The sequence below is a fragment of the Nilaparvata lugens genome, chromosome 4 (assembly GCF_014356525.2).
Source record: "Nilaparvata lugens isolate BPH chromosome 4, ASM1435652v1, whole genome shotgun sequence".
Lineage (NCBI taxonomy): Eukaryota > Metazoa > Arthropoda > Insecta > Hemiptera > Delphacidae > Nilaparvata > Nilaparvata lugens.
The window spans coordinates 68333929-68359264 of NC_052507.1; the positions used below are offsets into that span (position 1 = coordinate 68333929).

Genomic DNA, 25336 nt, shown 5'->3' on the forward strand with positions numbered 1-25336 from the left:
ATGTGACTTTGACTATGACTGACTACGCCCTTTTTCGGTAAGCCAATTTTCTGACTCGAGCTGTTCAAAGTCTAGAACTTAGCTAAATCCCGAGCTCGGAAATCGGCGCTTAATGAAACAACAGATAGACCTAGATCAATCTATAGATCGAATAAAGTAGAAGTTGAAATAAAATATAAAATAAATTCTTTCACAAGTTTTGGTCTAGGTGGGACCCGAAGAGACTCCTCCCTATAAGAGACTGACTCTTCACCAACAAATTGCCATAAGAATATTTATTCTTATTGATATCAAACGATTAAAATTTTGTCTTGGTAATTTTCAATTATGAATTTTAATACTGTTATGACTGGTAAGCTAGTGAACACAGATTTTCTACTCTGGTAGTAAGGTGTATAAGGAAAAAATCTATTTCAAACAATAGGTCTTATTGCTTAGACAATAGATTTCAACACATTTTACTGGATGATTGAAGTAGATTGTTTGAGAATGAGAATGCGTGAAGTTAACCAACTAGGAATTAACTCCTATACAAAAAATCTTTGATCCAACATATTATGGTATTATACGGTACTATTGTGAGTTTCTAAGATGAACTTTTAAAAATTCCAGTTGGAAAATGAATCATTGTTATAATCAAAGATGAAACAAGTATGCATGTAGCAATCGATAAATCTTTCAAGCCGAAAAGTGGCACCCTAATCTGAAAATCATATTTCTGAATAGCATAGAATCAAGAAATCGTTTAGTTTTTTAATTTGGTGAAGGAACAGTCTATTCAAGTATTATTATTATTCTGAGAGTCAAGGCAATTCTAATTACGTTTTACATATAACATATTATGGTATTATACGGTACTAATGTGAGTTTGTAAGATGAACTTTTAAAAATTCCAGTTGGAAAATGAATCATTGTTATAATCAAAGATGAAACATGTATACAAGTAGCAATCGATAAATCTTTCAAGTCGACACCCTAATCTAAAAATCATATTTCTGAATAGCATATAATCAAGAAATGGTTTAGTTTTTTTAATTGGTGAAGGAACAGTCGTATTCAAGTATTATTATTATTCTGAGAGTCAAGGCAATTCTAATTACGTATTACATATAACATAGTATACGGTACTAATGTGAGTTTGTAAGATGAGCTTTTAAAAATGCCAGTTGGAAAATGAATCATTGTTATAATCAAAGATGAAACAAGTATACAAGTAGCAATCGATAAATCTTTAAAGTCGAAAAGTGACACCCTAGTCTAAAAATCATATTTCTGAATAGCATATAATAAGAAATGGTTTAGTTTTTTAATTTGGTGAAGGAACAGTCGTATTCAAGTATCATTACTTTTTATTCTGAGAGTCAAGGCAATTTTAATTACACTTCCTAATACAAAATTCAATGTCACATCTAGCGATCAAGTGAAACAGTCCATTCCAGGAATTTCTGAAGAGCTAATTTCAAGTATGGTACGTCAAAATTTTATCGATATTAAATTATTCAAGAAGTCTGTTCCATTGTCAATGATAAGTCATCTTGAGCTAAGCCTTGTGACTCCAAGAGGTCTGTCAAGATAAAAAAACGAATTATCGCGAAAAAGAATTATTTTGAAAAACTGAGAGAATTTAAAGAGAAGATACTACGATAGATAGTTTCTTGAATCTTCTTCATGCAAAATGTTTGTAATTAAAGTAATACTCGTGATAATCTGTGGTGAGTAATGCGTATTTGTTATTATTGAATATGTTTTAGAAGTGGATAACCAAAGATTTGGGAGGAATTACAGATTTAGATTGTTTATTGTTTCGATGACAAATTATTGTTTTGGTGAATTCAATGGTGACTAAGACCGATACTACTACTAATGTATCTATCATAAACATATTATTAAGTTGAGTATGTCCAACAACAAATGGGCAATAAATTCAACAGTACTGTTTTTCCAAGCATTTGAGTTTTTCAATTGAATTTGAGATTTGTTTTTACAGTAAAAAAGCAGAGAAAAGTGCTTAGAAAAGATGAATATTCAAGATGAAGGTTCAATACGAGACTTTCTACTTTCCAATAAAAACTCCAGACGTTTCTATCAAATTTAATCACAATTACTAAATTAATCAATTCATAATCGAGTAATTGTTGGTTTTCAACGAAATAAAGCTAAAATTGATAAATGAAATCGAAGAAGAAATATTTTTTTTAACGTATTATTAGCACATGAAAAAATCTGGTGTGGCGCACTCACACAACTTTCCTTGCCGTTATGGAAATTGATCACCTGACGCTAGTGTTCACGCGCATTTCAAGTCTACTATTCTAAGATCTGAGCCAGCTGGAGACACACGAGGTCTGCTATCTCTTCATAGTAAATGATTTAATATAATCAACAGTTGCCAACAGTTTACAATTGAATAATTACATTTTCTCGAATTTCGAGCTTATTTCCATTTTTAGGTCAAAATGTTACTAAAAATTAATTGTAGAGATTTTCATGCTCAATCCTTTCCACTTGAAATTTTTTGTTCTGAAAAAATTTTGAAATTTTTTGTATCTGAAGACTGATAATAAATTGGGAATCTCAAATCAAACTTTGCATAGATGGGGCGAAGCTCCTGAAATTTTTACAGATATGGACTTGGCAGTTGATAGAGCTTATCAATTACTATTTCAGGTATGAATTTGATAAAAATCGTTAGAGCCGTTTTCGAGAAAATCGCGAAAAACCCAGTTTTTGACAACATTTTCGCCATTTTAGCCGCCATCTTGAATTGTATTTGATCGAAATTGTTCGTGTCGGATCCGTATAGTGTAAGTACACACACACACACAACACACACACACACACACACACACACACACACACACACACACACACACACCAATACCCCCCCCCCCAAAAAAACACTTTTGGACTCAGGGGACCTTGAAACGTATAGAAATTTAGAAATTGGGGTAGGCTACCTTATTTTTTTCGGAAAGCAATACTTTCCCTATTACCTATGGTAATAGGGCAAGGAAAGTAAAATTATATACAATATTCACTATAATGATGAATTGCATGGAAAATTCCCTTTGGCAAAAACTGCTATAGTGATTAACACTTCATATGAATAACACATGTGCTTAACAAATAAAAAAAGGCTTCCCCGTAAAGCAATGCTGACAGTTTGGAGTGAGTCTCACTAACTACTACTACCAGTTATGAGATACTGAATAATATACATGAGATACAAATATTCATTATATAATATACTAATTCGATATTGATTAGTTAATAATTTTGGTGAGTAATTATTATTTAATTCCATTTTTATGCTTCACAGCCACAGTGACTTTCGGTGAGACAATAAATGGTGATGAAGGATACACGGCTGAAAGAATTATCGGTGGAAAGCTGAGTAAAATTTCAAAATACCCATATACAGTGAGTGAAAATTTATTGAATATATATATTCTTAAACACAACTTACTATTCGAACTTCTGGAACAGACTTTCTTTCAGATAAATAGATGGAAGCATTCATATAACTACAATGCTTATTATCTATAAAGGAAAGAATCGGTTTATACTTGTATGGGATAGGAAATACACGAATGACGCATCATCAGAGTATACATACAGTATGGAAACTTGGCTAGTACCTGACGCTAAAATCCGCCAACTTGTTAGGAATGCATTGTAATAGTATTGATGGTAGGTTCGGATCACTTTCCGGATCAATTGATCTCATTCACTGCCACGAGCCAATCAGAAGACCAGGATTGGAACTTCCCAAGGTCACGTGACGTGTTTAGTATTGGCGTCATGTAAAAAGCATTGGTTAGATAGGCGATTGATTACAAGTTTCCATTCTGTACCTATTCTGTGGCATCATCACGTCTGAACTACTGAACTGATTAACTTGAAACTTTGCATAATGATTCTGAATTAACCGAGGATGGACATTGGGTTATTTTCATCGTTATTAATCAATTAATTCTAATTTAATACAGTAAAACTTCAATTATCTGAATTAATGGGGACCGGGACCCATTCGGATAATCAAATACTCGGATAATCGGATTTTTTTTTTTAAATTGCTATTGGAGAGAAAAAGAAGCTACGTTTTGATATTGCACTATTTTTTTATTGAATTAAATGAAAGAAGCATGATATTTTCACATGTTTTAAATAGGGACTCATACCACGTGTGCCTACACTGACTTCGCGGAGGGAAGGACAATAGTGAGCGAACGCGCAAACAATGGCTTCGCGGGGGAAAGAATAATAGCGCACTTAGACTTTTTTGGACACATTTTTTTCTGAAAGTGATTCGGATAATCAGCGTTTCGGATAGTCGGAGTTCGGATAACTGGAGTTCTACTGTAATTAGAACAAATTCATTCACTATGTGATCCAAAGTTTACGTGACTATAAAAGCCCAACCAAAAAGTGTCTACTCTAAGTGACTCTAAGGAGATTGCATTTTCTACACCAAATTTTCCCCGGTACAAAGCACGGGTTACCTGCTAGTTATGAATATTGATAATTTCATGATATGTATCTTGCTTATAATTATGAAGAAAGTTTATATGCATTTAGATAAATGAGTCTAATTGATACAATTTAAAATCATCATTCAAAGATACTATCATACAGAATTAAACTTCACTATTCAAGATTCATTAGATCAATTTCTATCACAGGGAATAAAATAATAACACGATAAAACTGAATTTCAGGTAGCAGTTTATGTTGATGGATATTTGAATGGTGCTGGCGCAATATTGAATAACCAATGGGTGATAGGAAGCGGATTTTCAGTCAGCACGTAAGTTAATAGTACTGTATTTATAATACGTTCTTTCAACTCATCTTCAAGGAAACAATTAATTTAACCTTATATAAAGGATAATAAGTAATAAGCAATTTCTTCTCATCCAAGTCATTTTTGTACAAATTCAGGAATAAATATATTACACTGTAATAGTGTATAATGAATATCAAATTAACTGCATGGAGACAGGGAAATTAATTCAATGCATGGAGATACAATGCATCTACTGCATTCAATGCATTTACTGCATGGAGACATTAATTCAATTATATTGAATTTAACTGTGGTTACAAGATGTCATCTAACGTAAACATTGTCATGGAAAACAATGAACGAATTTTAAATTAACAAATTTGAAATCAGCAAATATATGCCTTTAAAATCTGAATAATAGTTACATTTAGAATAACCAAATTTTCATTTTTAAAATTTTAATGATGAAAGTATGTTTTATCAACAATAGCCTTCTTGATTAATTAATTGTAGAGCGGTATTTATAGTGACCATGAAGTAATGTATTTAGAATAAAAATACTAGATATTGTCCAGCCACATATTTATTAAAAATTGAGATAACGACTAGAACGAGGGTTCGAACAATCTCTGGCCAAGTGGAACTAAAAGAGCAGCAGCAGCAGCCATATTAACAGCCAAGCACTGCTATTGGTGGAGTGAAACTCTGCCATTGGTCTAGACAAGCCCTTCCCCAATCAGCGGCTCAGACAACACAAAATGGCGGTTTAAACAACAAACACAGAAATGGAAAATAATTAATTTCAGTATGGATAACTAGCACATATCACCGTCATAAATTAACATATTTATTTAAACAATATTGATATGAATGATTGGGGATGAACAACAGACTTACCCCAAAACTGATCCTTCCCTAAATTTTTATAGAAAAATGTCCAAACGGTAGGTTATGTTCCTTCACTTTAATCAATTTGAGTCAAATTTTAAGTACAAATTTAGTCAAATTTAAGTCCAAGTATATAGAAACTAGGAATAAGTATATGGAAATCAGAATTTAGATAGATTGAAAATCGAACAAAATTGAAAAGTTGCACTCAATTATGAAGTTTGAACTTTGAACATAAATGAAAGGTGTAAAAATCTGAATTCCCCACACAGCAGTGACAGTGAACATAAATTTCGTAGCTCGTAAAGCTGGGAATTCAGCTCCAATGTCCTAACAAGTTGAGTACTTTATTATTCTTCTTGATTCATACAATAAGTACATCATCAAAATGATAGGGAGAGAAAAATAAGGTAACCTTGTGCTATTCCTCTCCCAAATTTAGAAAAGGTTACACATAGTCCGAAATAGGTTAAGTCTTGTAGTTGCTCACTTCACAAAATTTTCAGTCCTTAATTATTTTCACAAAGTAGATTTTTAAATTTAGATGCTTCAAAATTTAGCTTTATACAAAGAATGATAAACGTTTAGATTTAACAGTTTTTTCAATGAATAATATTTTTCATTTGAATAATCTTTGTAGAATTCATTTCAAAGTATTACATCCCCGTCCCTAACTAGAAATAATATATCCTAAGCTATGTTTTTTAATTTGCAAACAGAGCCGACAGTGCAGCCAACGTAACAGTGCGAGTGGCCAGTAGCGGCGCCTACAAGGGTGGTCTGGTCAAACAGGTGAAACGCTTCGTGGTGCATCCGAAGCTGCGAGGGTGGGACCACGACATGGCACTGCTGCAGTTCAAGACCCCACTCAGACGCAACACTCGCAACGCCAAGAGCATTCAACTGGGCAGCCATCTGCCTAAATCCGGCCAGAAAACCATCTTCACCGGCTACGGCAGTCGCCAAAACGAATCTACTCCAGTCAGTTTTCTCTCAATAATTCAATAGATCCTTTTGGTATTCAATAGATAGATTATTGGTATTTCAGGGGGACACTTTGAGAGAACTAGTAGTATCGATATTGGAATATCCATAGTATCGAATTTTCTTGCATAACTGTCATAGAATTCAAATGAGTGAATCGAAATTTGTTGTATAACGGTCATAGAATTCACATAGGTGAATTTGAATTTAGTTGCAACATAACCGTCATAGATTTCAAATGGGTGAATCGAATTTTGCTGTATAACCGTCATAGAATTCAAATGAGTGAAATGAGTTTTGTTGTTACATAACAGTCATAGAATTCAAATGAGTGAATCGAATTTTGTTGTATAACTGTCATAAAGTTCAAATGAGTGAATCAAATTTTGTTGTATAACCGTCATAGAGTTCAAATGGGTGAATCGAATTTTGTTGTATAACCGTCATAGAATTCAAATGAGTGAATCGAATTTTGTTGTATAACCGTCATAGAGTTAAAATGGGTGAATCGAATTTTGTTGTATAACCGTCATAGAATTCAAATAGGTGACATGCTATTTCTCAATTCAATCATTGAAATGTATCTCCTATCATAAAAGAGAAAAGTTGAGTTTTAAAAGATTGAGCCAGTAATATTGGAATATCGATAGTATCGAATTTTGTTGTAACATAACCGCCTTAGAATTCAAATAGATGACAGGTTATCTCTCAATTCAATTCAATCGTTAAAATTTATCTGAATAAAAATACTAGAAGTTGTCTAACCACATATTTATTTATTAAAAAACGAGTTAGGATACAGGTTTCAGTTGTTACACCATCATCAATCTCTGATAAACTAAGCAGTTATTACTAACGGTCGAACACTGCTATTGGTGGAAGTCTTGATCTATCAAGGCGAATGCTTGCGATTGGCCTAGACAAGCCCCTTCCCAATTAGCGGTTCAGACAAACCAAATGACGATTCGTACAGCAAACACAGCAATGAAAGATAATTAAATATTTACATGTTACAAAATAAATTGCAAAATCAATCGAAAATTGATTTTCTAGTTGAAAATTGATTGATGATACTGTAATAACCGAAACCGGTATCACATTTTTTTGATAAATCTGTGGTTGGACAACTTCTAGTATTCTGTTCAGTATGGACAACTACCACAATATCATTTTCATATCTACTCCGAAAGTAAAATGTATCTCCTATCATAGAAGAGAAGAGTTGAGATTTCACGAGTTGAATTTATTTTCCAATGACAGTACACTTCAGAATATGGTAGACCTACTAATCTTGAGAGTAGCAAATAACTTTAGTTTCCAAGTACTTCAAAGTATTGAAAATTTGAATTTTATGAAATCATCTTTATTTATAAAATGTTCTTCAAATGTTTCTCATGTTCACTTGACTTATTCATATTGTACCAGATGACATTGATATTGACAACTTTAACTATTAAACCAGAGAAATAATGGGAAATTGTTTATGAACCCCTTTGGAATTTTTCGGTTATGGAAGAAATATTATTTTTGGAACGTAGAAGACCTAAATAACTCAATTTTGATTGATTTCAGGGAATTGAACTAGTTTTCGATGGATTGTTCAAAGAGATAGAACTACCTTACATGCCATACAAGGAATGTGTCAAATATCATAACGCCACTCTATTTTTCACCAAAAATAACTTCTGCACAAAAACGGAATACCTCAGCTCTCCATACGCGGTACAGTATTCATATTGCTTTTGATTTTTCATATCACATAATTTACATAATTTATATAAAATAAAAAACGAGCCTCAAATTTTGACTTTCAATAACATTTTTATGTGTGCACTGAGTTTGATGATTTGTTTTTTAGTAGTGTTCGTTATGTTCAGGGCCAGGTTTATGGCCTATCAAATTTTATAATCCGACTTCAGGACTCTTTCCTACGGTCCTTCAAAGTTTACATGTAATCCTTATGGGAGAAGATTTGTGAGCTGGCCACACATAAATAAAAATCAGCTTTTATAATCATTGCGTCATCCAACAGCCATCGGTAGATAGTAGACAATAGTGTGTGCTGCTCCATAAACGCCCATGTATTTTATTCTAAACGCCCCGACTAAAAACAAAATGACTGTTCTGTGTGTAACCATCCAGCAGTGGTCCTGGTTAAAGACTTACATGCTCTAAAGACATTGCTTTGTTTAAAATAATTATGCTGTCTTCGGTGTTCAGAATTAATTCATTTTTAGTTAATAATTTATTTTGCAATTGAAAACTATCTATATAAATAAAATGCTGCATTGCGCCTCCTCAGGTGTGGATCCAGCTAAAGTTTATCATGAGATACATTAAACTATTTGGCGGTACGAAGTTCGCCGGGCCAGCTAGTACATATTATAATGACAACATAATTTTCTAATAAAATCTCTAAGTATATTTGGCATGAAAACCAATATTTCATTACAATTTCTAATTTTTTGATGACCAATCTCAAAAGAAAATAAGTCTCTAGAGAAGATAGACAGACTAGTTTAATAGACCATCAGATGAATGGCTAGTAAAAGCTCGACTGAGGTAATTGGTGGAAAATGGATTGAATCAAATTATTCAGATTAAGAATGCTGTGCTAAGGCTAAACATAAACTTTCTGTTGGTAATATTTTTCAAAGATTTTCGATTTGTATACTATCAAGCTATCAAAATGAAAAAGTTTTCTCAGGAAAACATTTTTTTCCAATCATCACTTTTTGAGATATGAGCGCCTAAAGTTTAGATTTTTGGGACAGAACATTTCAAATTCGGTGAAAGTTAAATCCATGAAATTTGGAGGATGAATTCTTCATGGTATTGTTGATTAAATAAAACAAAAATATTGATTTTCAAGAGTTATTCAATTTTTAAAAAATGACGAAAAATAACTCAACTGATAGTTACTTTTCGTAAATTGAATATCTTTCTCAAAAATTGATATTTTTTGTTTTATTCAATCAACAATACCATGAAGAATTAATTTATCCTCTAAATTTCATCAATTCATCTCTTACCGAATTTGAAAGGTTTTTTCCCAAAAGTTTAAACTTTAGGCGCTCATATCTCAAACTGTAATGATCGAAGAAAAGGTTTTCCTGAGAAAGCTATTTCATTTTGACAGCTTGATAGTATACAAATCGAAAAACTTTGAAAAATATCACCAGTAGAGAGTTTATATTTAGACTTTGCACAGCCTCAAGGATAATTCTCTACAAAATTCCATAAGCTTCATATTCAAATTTCCTTGAGCAAGCTCAGCTTCTGGAGGCTTGCTTTGATAGTATTGTGTTAGTATGATAAGTTTGGATGATATAATAATTCCTTGATTTCTACTTACACTATACACTATACTAACAGATATTGTACACCAATAAAATAAATGCATTTCACAATGCACTGACAATCTAAGATTTTTCATAAGTTAATCAATATTCACTTTCTTGGTAAGGGTTACTCGTATTTACATAAAAATTAGAAATCAAAGTACCTTGTTTACAACTTTATTTTAATTAAAATAAAATTGAAAATAGGTTAGTTGGTTAACTAAACATTTCAGTTGAATAAAGTTGAAAACAGGTTAGTTGGTTAACTGAACATTTCAGTTGAATAAAGTTGAAAACAGGTTAGTTGGTTAACTAAACATTTCAGTTGAATAAAGTTGAAAACAGGTTAGTAGGTTAACTGAACATTTTAGTTAAAATAAAGTTGAAAACAGGTTAGTTGGTTAACTAAACATTTCAGTTGAATAAAGTTGAAAACAGGTTAGTAGGTTAACTGAACATTTTAGTTAAAATAAAGTTGAAAACACGTTAGTTGGTTAACTAAACATTTCAATTGAATAAAGTTGAAAACAGGTTAGTAGGTTAACTGAACATTTTAGTTGAAAACAGGTAACTTCGATTTGAAATTTCTATGTAATAGTCAACTGTTTCTACACAAATTGAAGTTCTATGTTATTTCTTGAATAATACTTATTGCTCAATGGAATGGATTGAGTTCGAATTATATGAATTTTATTAAAAATTGAATTTGTTTCAGAGGGACTTTGGTGGGCCGCTTGTCTACAAGAAGAAATTGATCGGACTGTTTGCCGGGGCTCCACGCTGCTCTGGCGTAATCAAGCCGGCAGTATACGCCGATGTCACACGCGAGCATAAATGGATCAACAGCACCATCAAGAAATACAGTCATCTTCAGAACTTGGAAATCGCTGAGTATGAATAGAATATTCCTAACAAATAAACGACATCGAAATTCAGTGATTGGGGATTCATTCATAACCACTAAGACACATCAAAAATAAAGTCATCTTCAAAACTTACGACAATGAAATCCAGTAATCGAGGATTCATTCATAACCACCAAGATCTATCAAAAAATACAGTTATCTTCTGAACTTAGAAATCACTGTGTATGAATAGAAGAATATTACTAACCAATAAATGACATTCAACTTCAGTGATTGGGGATTCATTCATAACCAGAAAGACCCATCAAAAATAAAGTCATCTTCAAAACTTAGTCTACGACATTGAAATCCAGTGATCGAGGATTCATTCATAACCACCAATATCTATCAAAAAATACAGTTATCTTCTGAACTTAGAAATCACTGAGTATGAATAGAAGAATATTACTAACCAATAAATGACATTCAACTTCAGTGATTGGGGATTCATTCATAACCACTAAAATTCATTCAAGACCCATCAAAAATAAAGTCATCTTCAAAACATACGACATTCATTGAAATCCAGTGATCGTGGATTCATTCATAACCACCAAGATCTATCAAAAAATACAGTTACCTTCTGAACTAAGAATTCGCTGAGTATAAATATAATATTCCCTACAAATAAACGACATCGAAATTTAGTGATTGGGGATTCATTCATAACCACAAAATGAAGTTATCGTCAGAACTTAGAAATCAATGAGTATGAATAGAACTTTCCTAACAAATAAACGTCATCGAAATCCAGTGATCGAGGATTCATTCATAACCACTAAGACCCATCTAAAAAATACAGTCATCTTCAAAACTTAGAAATCACAGAGTATGAATAGAACATTCTTAACCAATAAATAACATCGGAACCTAGTGATTGAGAATTCATTCATTCATAAATACTAAGACCCACAATAGACGACAATTTCACGACAATATTCATTTGAAACTAAAAAAAATCATCACTCAGGGGACCGTAAAAAGTATAGAACACTTGAAATTGCGGTACCTCAATTTTTATTGGAAAGCAATACTTTCTTTACCTAAGGTATGAGGTGGAGAAATGAAAGTAATACGGCTGCACAAATTGGGTTTATTTTTTAATCCGATTAGGGCAATGCTGATTGGATATGAGGATAATTCATCCCGGTTTGTGCAATCAGACAAGAGAGTATTTATTCTTCAGGGTACCGATTTCCATTAATTATTGCTATTCAATATCAACAACTTTAGGCCCTACTATGAAAATGAAATAGATATTGAGTGAAGCCAGATGTATCAAGGTGAATTTCTCGGTTCTCGCACAAAATACAGGTAGAAAATCTGACGTCATCTTTCTCTGATCTGGGAGCCCGGTTTAATAGTTGAGCTCGTGAGGGTGGTGGGAGGAAGAAGATTGATTAATGGAACCGAACTGTTTTTTCACAGATCTGTCAACACCGCTACTTGATAAATTGAGTTTACAACATTTCACTCAAGGTAATGGAAATTTAGCACCACAAAACCCCTGCATTTATTAATAGGTCACAAACTTGTCTATTGAATCAATATCTAGTTCACAAACTTATACATTTCAGAAGTAGACTTATAAAACTACGGTCTAAACTAAATTTAGACAGGAGTTTTAATTTTTACGGGGTTTTCAAACATTCCCACATAAACCTAAGCTCAAAAATATGACTAAAAATAAATCCCGAAACTTTGTTCCAGTCTTAGAATGTATGAATGCAGGGCTACTTTCTTTCATTTATAAAATAGAATTATAGTTCCCTTTGAAATTAATAAATTATAATTTGTAATCCTATTCTATTATTTTATTAATTTCAAAGGGTACTATTGTTTCAGTCTATTCAAATTCTGGACTGAAAGGCAACAGAGTTGTGATTTTTTCCTGAAACACTACAAATTATGCTAAATAGGCCTGGCTGGCACTTCTTGGTTACATATACCCACCCCGGCTTTCTATGAGTTGATGAAATGAAAAAAATCTTTATTAGGCGGAGTTAGTTATTGTTGATGTGTTTAAAAATATACTATTTCTATATTCGATTTTTTGAAATAATTGTGTACTTCTTTATTTGAATGGCTCACAATGACTCAATTCCCCACACGAACTCAAGTCTCGATAAATAAGATAATAATATCATGTTGAGTGCGAAAAACGTCAAGATTGTTCTCTAAAATACTGAATTCATTTGGAACACAGACTGAAATACATAGTAGTTTATGAATAGTGGGTATGGTTGTTTTGATAAGTTGTATTTGAGTTTTAGTTTTAACAAGTTTTCTAGTTGTAGTAATGTTTCTTGTACATAAATGATAGCTAAAAGTTAATTAACTAATCCCATTTACTAAAGATGTTTAATGAGTGTTTTTAACCCTGTGTGCCGGTTGCAAAGAGGCCAGTTTAATTTTAATCGTGATTTATTACACGTGAAACAATCAGAGAGGCCTTCTATCTTTTTGAAAAACCCTTCTCTTGGCTCGATCTGGTTAACGATTGGTTCTCGTGAAATTAATCACGATTAAAACTGGGACTGTAATTTATTTTGCATCAAAGGGTTTTCTATCTATAAACTGGGGGACCGGGGTTTCCAAGGCCCCCTATCCACCATACGTTGTTAGGTATGTCGCTCTCAATGTCAGGTATGTCGCTTTCATTCACATTTGCATGTATTTTATTATATGGCAGTCGGAACGTTCACAATCATACACACGAGTTGATTCTCAGAATTGAGCAATCCTGCAAACGACTTTCACTGATTCGAGCAGCCAAGTAGAAATTTTCCAACTACAGTATTTATAAATGGTAGAATTATTAGACAAAACAGAAAATTATATAATTCATAGATTTATTGGAAGAAAAATCATTTCGATAACAAGCAATTCAGGAAGTTACAGACAGTTTCACTCAATTTTCAAGCGATTCTCTTCTATTTAGAGACAAAAAAGGAGAAAGAAACAAAAAAGTTGAATTGAACATATAAGTATATTTCTCATGCAATAATCGTCCTTGATACGTTATTAACACTCAGATAACACACTAGCCACTTCAAAATATTCTGATATGAATTGAGAATCACGGAAATTGAAAAAGATGCTCAAAAAAGAGAGAAAGATATTCTGTAGTGGAAAACTTCAATCAGAGATACGAATAATAGAAGGCAACAGCAGTTGGTGTATTATTGACAACAATGAAACATTTTCTTGTTTTTATTCTATTAGCAGGTAAGATCAATTTCAATCATTTTAAAACAATAATTAACTTATTAATTTCAAGTAGAGAATGATGTTATTGTTTGTAGAGGTTTGATTTCAAGTAGAGAGAGGTGTTCGTTTTATTGTTTGGGAATTTATGAAAATAGTTCAAATTCTAAGACTAACTTAAATTTGTCAAATGATTTTGAAACAGTTGACTATTTTTTAGATATCCCTAATCAACACGCAGTGTACATTTTTTTGAAATTCACCATTAATACAGTTCTAATTTTCACTTGTAATGTACTTCTAACCGCAAATACATTGGGGAGACAACACACAACATAACAAAAGTCATGAAAGTTGAAAGTACAATATTCCACAGTATACGCTCATCAATATAAACGTTCAACTAGATAACACTATAACAGAGTACAGCAGTAGTAGAGTGAAATTGAGAAATTTCTGACATCTAACGCTTCTCAGGTAGACTAATAATTTAGTAAGATTTAAATCAGTTGGTATGATGCACTCCACAGATTCCCAAAATGTATTGATCGTAGAGTTTGGTTTATTTAATGAACTAGGAATCCATGATACATGGTTGTATTCTATTGATTATATATGAGGATACGGTTCCCTAGTATTTCTCCTATCCTATATCAGTATAGCACGTGTGAATTTTAGTATTGATTATCACTCATAAAAAGAAGATGGAGTAATTAACGTGAGTAGTTAATAATTTTCCCTGTTGGCTCATGATATTAAATATCACTTGGAAATGATGGGGTACTAATTAATTATCTCATAACTTGCAGTTGCTTCATGCACGGAGTCACAAATTATTAAAAAAGAGGAGGAACATGAGAGCTCCATAGTGGAAGCTAATGATGTTAGAATACAAGGAGGGGTGGCAGCTGGTATTACTAAATTCCCCTACATGGTGAGTACAGAATCATTCTACCATAATAATAAAAATATTCTAATCATAATTTATTCCGAGTTTAGAAAGAGAAGTTTTGGGCTAGCGCCTGGTTTTCTTTCTAATTCTGAATCGTTTGTGACATTATTCTGAATTAAGGAAGAGAAGTTTTGGGCTAGCGCCTTTTTTTAAATTTTGTTATGTTTGTGATCTGATAATATAATAACAAATAGACTCCCAAAACTTCCTTTGAATTGAGTGTTCTGATGTCAAGAATTTCATCTAGAATTTAAAGGATTTGACACACCATACTAGACTGACCAAGTTAGAAACTCAACTACTGAACAAAAAACTTTTTTTTCAAAGCAGTCCTTTCATGGTATATGGTACATCTTTATACTGACAACAATCTACTAAAAATTCTCAATTTGAATGTGAATTTTAGTAATGAAGGAGTATGAAGTTTTTCCAAGCTTTTAAGGAATTATACTGATGCTGAAGAGCAATTTCCGTAATGTAGAAATTTAAATATTGAGTTCAATTTTTATATGCTTTTGGACTTTGTCGATATGAAGTGAATTTAATAGAACTTTTGAAATGAAAATCAAAGTTTTGAATCCACTGATGACCTTGAAAACTTCAGTTCGCCATGTTCCCCAAACATTGGGAAATGGAGAAAAAGTTTTCATTGCAGGCTGATACACAAACAGCATCACCATTGCACACTATGAATTGATTTATAGTTAGGGGTTACTGAGAATTGTTTACGGAGAAGTTAGTAAAAGGTTAGGTTAGGAGTTGGGTTTTTACTTTTTCAATATTGTAGTATTATTCGAAATGTTTTGATAATTTTGGAATTGAATATGATACTATATCCACTGGACTTTCCGAAAGTAACCGGAACTTGACGTACTAAAGTACTCGGGCTGCTTCTTGATGAACTGGGATCTTGATGAAGTGAATTTCACCTGGTAAAGAGGAACAATCGCTGGTACTCTTCACTAATAAAAGCCATACGATATTGAAATCGAAAGAATTTAAGTAATGAGGAATTTTAGTATTCAGTCTTTAAAACATTTTAATAAATAGTTCGACTAGTCATCTATAATATTATAAAGGAAAGAATCGGCTTATACATGTACGGGATAGGAAATACGAATTGAAATTGAAATTATCTTTATTCTTCTTCTTATAAAATACAAACATTATACAATATACATAATACAAAACTTGAAGAAGGTTCCTCACATGGGCAAAGCCTGTGAATGAGGAACGAAATTGACGCATCATCACGTCTGAACTAGGCCAACTGAACTGATTGATTTGAAATTTTGCATAAAGATACTGAATTTACCGAGTATGGTTATAGGCTTTCATTCCTATTAATCAATCAAATTTAATTTAATAAAATCAAATTTATTCAATTTGTTATCAAAGTTCACGCACCGATAAAACACCAACCAAACAGAGCTTTCACTTTGATGTTGTTGGCAGCACGCGCCACTTATGATTGCAGATTCTAGACCAATCTAACTAATTTTTTTCGAGAATAACCAACTGTAATGAAGATTAACCACGTAATTTTGACAAAATAATAAATGATTATTCTATTTTTTATGTTTCCTGGATATAAGGAGATTGCATTTTCAAGCAAAAAAATTTCCCCAATGCAAATCGCGGGTTACCTGCTAGTCATACATAAAATTGTTTGAACATTATTTAAGGTACCTACGAAATTATAGGGCAAGTAAAACATAAGAATGGTAAATAAAAGGTAAGGTATTGTTGGTTGGTTTTGTTTCAAAAGCAGGCTACTGTATTGTAATTTTTCGCGTTTCAAAGAATAACAATAAACCACCCTTTACCGATATTTTCAATCACGTATGATTTTGTAGGAAAGTTTTCACTGAACAGTACCTTGTTACCAGGAGGCAAGCTGAACTATCCGAGAGATAAAACCAGGCTAGCCATCGAATCGATACCCTCCTTTGCTTTCTACGTAGTCTTTCCCAAGCTGGAAAAGCTGATCAGGATTTATGCATTCGCCATACGCTTGATAGCGTTCTGAAAAATTTACTAGCTCAGTTCAGCAGCTGCCTGCCAGGCTGATAGTCCCAATAACTATGCTCGATCCCCTAGCCTCGGGTGATGGCGTTTCCAGATCCAGTAGACCAATAAAATCCGACCAATGACTTACTGAAAAGCTGATCTATTTCCCAATCTGCTGGCAGAGTTGGCTGTTAAATTCAATTCAATTCCGTCACTTGCTCAGTTGGTGATCACCTAAATACTGAAAGCTCAGCCTCTAACCATATCCCTGTTCTGAAAGCGTATTTTTCTGGATTAACAATCTATTAAAAAATTATAACTTCTAGGACCGTTTTCTATGACAGGTATTATTCAATTCAATAATTTATTTAATTCAATTTTATACCGACAATTGCTCAGCTGATCATCCATCACCTAAATAGAATAAGCTCTAGCCATTTCCCTGTTCTTTATTAACAGTATAATATTGGAATTAAAATTCAGGCTCGGTTTCTAGGACACGTATTTATTTTATTCATAAGGCTTTTATCGGCAGAGAGATCCTTTCGGATGTTCTGCGTTGCCGTATTACCCAATGTCATTTCCTATAAACACTCGAGTTTATAGGTTATATATTGGGTTCTTCATGTTTTCTCACTGAAAATTTGCACTTTCACTTCCTGAGCTTCTGTTTTATTAAGTTTAGAATTAAAAAACTCATTAAAACTAAATATAAATTAAGAAAACTAGGACACGTATTAAATCTATGGATGAAACATCCTATACTATTAAACGAGCAATTTCTGTTTATATGTTTAGATGTTTATATGTTTGTATTTCACAGGATCTCGAAAACGGCTCTAACGATTCACACGAAATTCAGAACTCACTAAATTTATAATATAAAGATTCGATTGCACTAGGTCTCATCCCTGGGAAAACTCACTGAAGGACATTAAAAGGATAATTATTATCCATCCTTGGAAAAACAGCTGATAATAATTATTTCGTTGTCTGTTGATGATGGAAGTGAGTGAGCGAGTTCATGTGTGTGGGACTGTGTCAAAATTATGACTCAGCTGTTTTTCTGTATCTCTCTGTAACTCAGCTTCTGTAATCACTCAATCAGGTACTTAGTGCCGGTTGCAAAAAAGACGGGTTATTTTCAATCCTGATTGTCCATCTTTTTGGAATGGTCTTCTCTGATTTGGTTCACGTGAAGTTAATCAGGATTAAAATTTAACCGACTTTGGTGCAACTGGGCCTTTGTGAAGGAAATTTTTGCATTCCTCTGGGAATTAATCTCAATTTACTGTGATTAGATAGAACATTTCTGTATGAAAGTTATTATAATTTTTTTATGCTTTTGTAGTCCAGAGCGAAGCTCGGTCCCCGATATTGAACCATAATTAAATCAAGACCATAATCCTATAGATTTCATAATTGTCCTAGAAACCGGCCCTAATATAATAATGTTTCTGATGACTAGGCATTTATTTTTAGACGATAATAGATTATTATTATTATTAATGTCCTATTTGATTTAATGAAATATATATATATATTTTTTTCAATCACATCATTATATTTTGCAGATTTCAGTTCGAAGTACCAGTGGCATACGCGGAGCAGCAGTAATAATAAATAAAAACTGGGGTCTGACTGCGGGCTTCATTTTTCACAAGTAAGGGGATAAATCGAGTAAAAATTAGAATTAGATATCCAGTATTTTATGGATCTATCTTTCTTTTAGAATATAAGTATTTTATGAGTTATAAATTAACTATAAGGAATGGAATGAAGTATTGCCAAAATGACTACAGTATTACAGATTTCAATTTTCTTTAATACAATTAAAAAATCATATTATGTAATAAATTAATAAAAATATCAGGAAATAGCCGGCAAAAGCCAAGCCTGAGCGCAGGTAAGCTAAGAAATTATTTGGAATATATTTGAAGGCATACAAAAGTTGTAATTAATAGGTGGCATCATATAATTGGCATCATAGCAATAATGAGGTTAAATGTTTATAATAAAATAGTAAGAAATAGTAACAGTTGGTGAGAAAATTGTGAAATCAAGTCGAATTGAATAAATATATTATTAGGGAATTATAAAAGGACAAATGAAGTGTTCATAAAAAAAAATAGATGGGAATAATTGGTTATCTATGAAATAATAGAATCAATCAGTCATTCTAAATCAGTAGTTTATCTATTAATACAATACTGCCATCATCATACATATAATAAACTTTATTCATTTAATATCGTAGCTATTTCAAAAATGATTTTCAATTTTCGAAATGTTCTGTTTTCCAGTTACGTAAATGGAACTTTAACATTCCGAACAGGAAGTTCACAGCAAAACAAAGGTAAAGTACTGAAAGTTGGCAAATATTTTGATCATCCCAAGTACGAAGGAGGATGGACAGACGACCTGACTATTTTCAAGTTCACAAAGCCCCTAACCATATCAAACACCATCAGGCCAATAAGTATTGCTTCTTCGCTGCCAGCAAATGGTACAATGGTAACAGTGAGTGGATGGGGAGACGAAGAGTGGGTCAAGGTTAGTTTTAATCAATTTCTCCTAACTCAATATGAATCCGTCACAAAAAAAAATGAGAAAATTGGATTTCAATTTATGATAATACATAAAATAGGGAAAATGATCAAACTGGAATAAAATTAGAAAAGTCATGACCAAAAAATGATAACTACTGGTTGCCTTATCATGTGCGGAATAACTTCTGATTCTGTTTTTGGTGAAATATAATGATATTTATCCATAATAAAGCAAAAGGATATCCTATTATATTAAGCGAGCAATTTCTGTATTTTTATATATTTATGTTCAACAGATCTCGAAAACGGCTCTAACGATTTTCACGAAATTTGGAACATAGTAGGTTTATGATATAAAAATTCGATTGCACTAGGTCTCATCCTTGGGAAAACTCGCTGAACGACATTGAAAGGATAATTAATCCTTGGCTGAAACAGCTGTGGATAGTAAAAAAGTGAGTGAGCGAGTGAGTATGTGAAAAATCAAAATATCGCATCCCCGAAATTCATAAGATGACATAGATAGCCAGCTGTGAAATATAACACGATCATTTTAGAGATCACGAATCACGATGTTTTGTTAATCAATAAATAAAAATAACGAGCAAAGATCGGTGCCCCGATATTTTTTATTTTGAAGAAATAGTACAACATCTCTCCCCATACAAATAATTAAATGAAAATTAAAAAACTGGTTACTTAGAAATGGTTGACATGTTGTGATTTATCCCTAAATTGGTTATTAATGTGGGATGAATTCACTGAGATATCTAGGAGTTATCAACAATAAAAACAATATTACGTTTAATTAATGGAATACACCGGGTGTTTCAAAAAAAATGACTCAATTTAAAACAGTTGTATTTATTTAAAAAATTGTGTACACCAACCAATTTTGCATAAAATTACTCAAAGAAGTATCAAGTTTATGATGACATATTATAATTGTTCTATGTGTCCCCCTTTTAAGGCTCGGGCGACATCTAGACGACAGCAAAATTCATCCCAGACTGTTCGCAAGATGTCTTCTCGGACTGTAGCTACTGCATCAGTTATCCTGGTTTTTAGCTCCTCAATATCAAGTGCTAAGGGAGGAACACATTAAAGATCGTGTTCCAGTCTGGGGTGAATTTGGCTAACGTCTAGATGTCGTCCGAGCCTCAAAATGAGGGCAACATAGAACACTTATAATACATCATCTTTAACTTTGATACTTCTGTGAGTAATTTGATATAAAATTGTTTTGTGTACATCATTTTTTTTTAATTAATTCAACTGTTTAAAATTGAGTCATTCTTTTTGAAACACCTGTTATTATTGTTTTAATCCCTTTGAAATAGGAATCTGGAACAACGCAATTGAGGGCAGTGAAGGTGAAGTACACTGACACAAAAACATGTCAACCCCTCTACTACCAGGACGATATTGACGACGGCAATTTCTGTACATTAACACCAGACAAATCTCCCTGCGCGGTAAGTTCAATTTCAAATTCTGCCATCAAATCATAACAAGTCAAATACTATATTTCTTATTGATGAAAATGACTACAAACAATAATTATCATCCGATATAGAAACTGAAAAAAATTAATGAAGCGGCCGTTGATAATCAGATACTTTATTAATTTATAGTATCAAGATTAAACCAATTCATAATATTTTTATTTCAAATAAGTATATACAGAGTTGATGAAAAATATGGAAACAGCTTAATGACTGAGTAGAATCATAGGCTAGGCGTACACCAGTTAGTCAAAAAGACAAGACATGATCAGACACGTTTAGTCACAATACTTCACATCGCTGCTTATGACACAACTTACACTGATTAGTCATTGCAATTAGACATGTCTTCATAAGCAACAATGTGAAGTATTGTGTCTGATCATGTCTTGTCTTGTCTTGACTTACTGGTGTGCGCCTAGCCATACAGTTTACAGTACACCCAATTATTATTATTATTATTATTTAGCGTATGGCAGACAAACAAGACCTCATGAGTCTCAATGCCTACATGTACATAATATACACTATATTTCCAATCTCTTGAGATGTTCATTTGCTAGTCCATTTAGCGTTAACCTATGTGCACCATGGAGGCGAACTAGTGATACACTTATTTGAGTTATAAAAATTATATATAACCAGTCATACAATATGACTACCTCCTCATTCTCTCCTTCATATCTATGCATCTCCTCCTCATCTACATCCCCCCTTCTCATGTTCTCTATTCTTTCTCGTCTTCCTCCTCCACACCTTCATCCTTTTTCTTCTACTTCTTCTTCTTTTTCTTCTTCTTCCTCCTCCTCCTCCGCCTTCTTCTGCTTCTTCTTCTTCTTCATTTTTCCCTTCTTCACCTCCTACTCCTCTTCTTCATCCTCCTCATGAGAAATGTGAATATATTTCTCTCTTTCATCCCTTTTTAGCACTTACACAGAGACTTACCTCTGGATAGGGGTGGAAAGCTTTGCTCTAAGTATTGATAAGCCTCGGTGTTAACTGGTTAACTGAATGTATCCAGAATGATATATAGAGTATAGTAGTGTATAGTATCTTACAGTACGACTGAGTATGACTGATTTATAATTTATTTAGAGTGTGGCATCTTATGTGTGTTTATAGCTTACTTTTGAATCACTTTTGAACAACTAAATTACGACATAGCAGTCAGGTATTTATAAATAAAAGCTATTAGCTTCTACTCACATTAGTGGAGCGTTTTCGGACACTAGGCCCTCATCAACACATCATCATCATTCATCCTTGTTGATGAAGGGCCTAGTGTCCGAAAACGCTCCACTAATGTGAGTAGAAGCTAATAGCTTTTATAAATACTTGACTGCTATGTCGTAATTGAGTTGTTCAAAAGTGATTATACATACATTATTCTAGGTTTGGAATAGTAAATACTTGTCAGCATTTAGAGGCGAATATTCATATTTCTAAAAAGCTGACAAGGATGGATGTTTTAGTTTTTCAAACCTAGAATAATGTATAGGGTGGGTGAAAAGTCTGAGAACGGCTTAATATCTCATACACAATAGTTATTTGTGCAACTAGTGCGCAAAGTGACAGTTTGCTGCACCGAAAGAAACGTTTACGCCCGAGCCGTAGGCGAGGGCGGAATGGCTTCTTGAGTGCAGCAGAGGAACTTTGCGCACGTATTTCAGATTTAATTTTTCCTACAGTTACCATTGAATATGAGAAGTGGTTGATTGAATGATTATGGGTGAAATGATGGCTGAAATCCATCAAATGTTTGTGTGTGTGTGATGCTGTTATTAATAGCAACTTTAATTCATTTAAAAATTAATAATCCAATTGAAGTTGAAAATTCTCAGCCAAAGTTCTCATTTTTATTCATTCAAGAATCAGAAAAAATACAGATGGAACAAAAACTTCACATTCAAAATACACGCCAACAGCTTGTTGGCTGAGCCGAGATGCAAGATGGCTGAACACAACAAGATGGCTGAACCGACAAGCGCGCGACCTAGCGGGAAGAATCGTACCTAAGTTTGTTTCATCCAGCTAAAAATTAATGAAACACGATTCAGAAATTTAGACTTTTGCTCAAATTAACGAGAAAAATGTTCAAAGTAAACTGAAAAATATTTATAAAAATAACATAGACAACAGAGAATATTTATTGTAGTATTTTTATGTTTTTTATTATTTTTGTTTATATTAATATCGAACAGTAATCATTTAACCTTAAAATTCGAAATTTATAATGTATATTATTTGCTACTTTTCTCATTTCTTGGAGTTGAAATAATAATTATCAATAGAAGAGAACTATTATTTATTATTTAATGATGAGAATTCGTAAATGATGATTATTTAATTATGATTTAGATGAACATTATTCTTGTTTTGGATTTCTAGATTGGGATTTTATCATAAATGTAGTGTAGCCATTGAAATGATTCTTATCTAAATCTAACCACAGTCATTTTTACCAACTTAAATTTTGTTTTTGTGCACTAATCCTCCATATAACCCACCAACTATTTTGTGTTGCCATGTTGCAAATCTGGAGTGCAGAAAAAATTTTTCCCGCACTAGAGCGGAAAAGTGAATCTTTGCGTTCTGAAATCAGTGCAGGAATCGTCACTTTTCAAGGTAACTGTAGGAAAGGTAATTTGACGGTGGGTGTTAATGGGAATCCTACTTGAATTGAAAATACTTCTTTACTATGACTTCAAAAGTCTGGTCCGCCATATTGAATGCAAATTTGTTTTTTTTTAATAGGAAGGTGGTCAATACCACTTATCTATTTCTGATTTGCATGGTATTGATTTATAATGTGAATATCTTCCAAAAGGTTTGAGATATCGATGTGCGGTTTTCAGTTTGCCTTGAAATTCCGTATTGAAATCATGTATCGCATGACCACCTTCCTATTTAAAAAAACAAAGTGGCATTCAACATGGCGGACCAGATTTTTGAAGTCATAGTAAAGTAGTATTTTCTATACAAGTAGGATCCCCAATCACACCCACCTTGAAATCACATTTTTCATGATATACTAAGCCGTTCTCATACTTTTTTTTTCCCTTTCTCCTTTGTATAGTATTGATTAATAATGTGATCATATCTTCGAAATGGTTCAAGATATCGATATGTGGTTTTCGCCATTCATTTTATTCTTGAAATTCCGTATCGAAATCATGTATCGCATGAGCACCTTCCTATTAAAAAAAAACAATGTTGCATTCAAAATGGCGGACCAGATTTTTGAAGTCATAGTAAAGTTAAAGTAGTATTTCCAATTTTAGTGGGATCCCAATCACACCCACCGTCAAATTACCTTTTTGTATGAGATATTAAGCTGTTCTCAGACTTTTCACCCACCCTGTATGTAGTTGTTTCAGTTAAAATATATTGACAAAGGATAAATTTTTATGTTAAAAAAACTGTTTTGGAATGTTTTCACTCAACAGTTTGACTGGGGTGCACCTGTAGTGCATGAGAAAGCCCTGATTGGAATCTATGTGGGCGGAGAGGACTGCGGCAGTCTTACAAAGCCGCCCCTCTATTTGGACTTGACCAGATACAGGAAATGGGTCCTCGATACCATTAAGAGAAACTGATGTCAAATTTTTGTAAAGTTGGTTAAGAGATTACTATGGACTATAAAAATATGCAGATGAAATCATTTTGTTCATAATAGGATGGAACAATATAAAATAACTTTATGACCTGAAATATCATAATATAATAAATATCATGGAAGTAAATCATTTATACTTTCATTGCAGTAATTTAATTATATGACTAAGAGATTTGATAAAAGCCCTGATCTGAGCTACTGCATTTCAAATATTGATATTCTAACTTCTATAAATGTACTTTTGGAAGAATATACTTTTCACAAATAAATTGGTTTTTATTACCAATTCACCACTTCACGAGGATGCAGAGTGCCCTTCGAGAAAGCTTCGACTGAACTTCAACTCAGCGACCATCCTGACGTTTGCTGCCTACTAAGGCAATTTCTAAGCTGTTCTGCTGCACTAGATAACCATACAAAAACTAATTGTTATAATGTATATCTTTGTAACTCACTTGTTTTTTTTTTTTTTTTTTTTTTTTTTGTTCAAATAAATAAATTACAATGCATTGATTTTGCTCGATGTATGTAGGTTAGTATTGCCATTTAGAAAAAATATATAATAGACAAAATTTGTGTTACTATTACTGAAA

The 25336-nt window shown here is 32.7% G+C and overlaps 3 protein-coding genes across 4 annotated transcripts in view; 2 read left to right on the forward strand and 1 right to left on the reverse strand.

The window, feature by feature from the left end:
- Positions 1-25336, reverse strand: part of LOC111043643 (sodium/potassium-transporting ATPase subunit alpha) — a 265322-nt gene that overhangs the window by 211057 nt on the left and 28929 nt on the right.
- On the forward strand, positions 1433-11134 carry LOC111045321 (trypsin-5). Its single transcript, XM_039426296.1, has 6 exons — positions 1433-1712; positions 3320-3420; positions 4719-4807; positions 6394-6655; positions 8231-8380; positions 10715-11134. Exons 1-6 carry the CDS (start codon positions 1676-1678, stop codon positions 10898-10900), a joined length of 825 nt encoding a protein of 274 aa, XP_039282230.1. The 5' UTR covers positions 1433-1675; the 3' UTR covers positions 10901-11134.
- LOC111045319 (trypsin alpha-3) lies at positions 13816-25197 on the forward strand. 2 transcript variants are annotated; one of them, XM_039426300.1, is made up of 6 exons: positions 13816-14132; positions 14921-15045; positions 18648-18736; positions 19377-19626; positions 20963-21097; positions 24574-25197. In XM_039426300.1, exons 1-6 carry the CDS (start codon positions 14099-14101, stop codon positions 24721-24723), a joined length of 783 nt encoding a protein of 260 aa, XP_039282234.1. In that variant the 5' UTR covers positions 13816-14098; the 3' UTR covers positions 24724-25197. The 2 variants fall into 2 exon arrangements, with proteins under 2 accessions (XP_039282234.1, XP_039282236.1); XM_039426302.1 differs by lacking the exon at positions 13816-14132 and adding an exon at positions 14273-14588.

Bases quoted from the DNA above. Each gene is read 5' to 3' on its own strand.
- LOC111045321 (XM_039426296.1), top strand. From the start codon at position 1,676: ATGTTTGTAATTAAAGTAATACTCGTGATAATCTGTG. The intron at 1,713-3,319 runs GTGAGTAATGCG...TATGCTTCACAG, and splicing joins AATACTCGTGATAATCTGTG to CCACAGTGACTTTCGGTGAG. The intron at 8,381-10,714 runs GTACAGTATTCA...AATTTGTTTCAG, and splicing joins ACCTCAGCTCTCCATACGCG to AGGGACTTTGGTGGGCCGCT.
- LOC111045319 (XM_039426300.1), top strand. From the start codon at position 14,099: ATGAAACATTTTCTTGTTTTTATTCTATTAGCAG. The intron at 14,133-14,920 runs GTAAGATCAATT...CATAACTTGCAG, and splicing joins TGTTTTTATTCTATTAGCAG to TTGCTTCATGCACGGAGTCA. The intron at 18,737-19,376 runs GTAAGGGGATAA...TCTGTTTTCCAG, and splicing joins GCGGGCTTCATTTTTCACAA to TTACGTAAATGGAACTTTAA.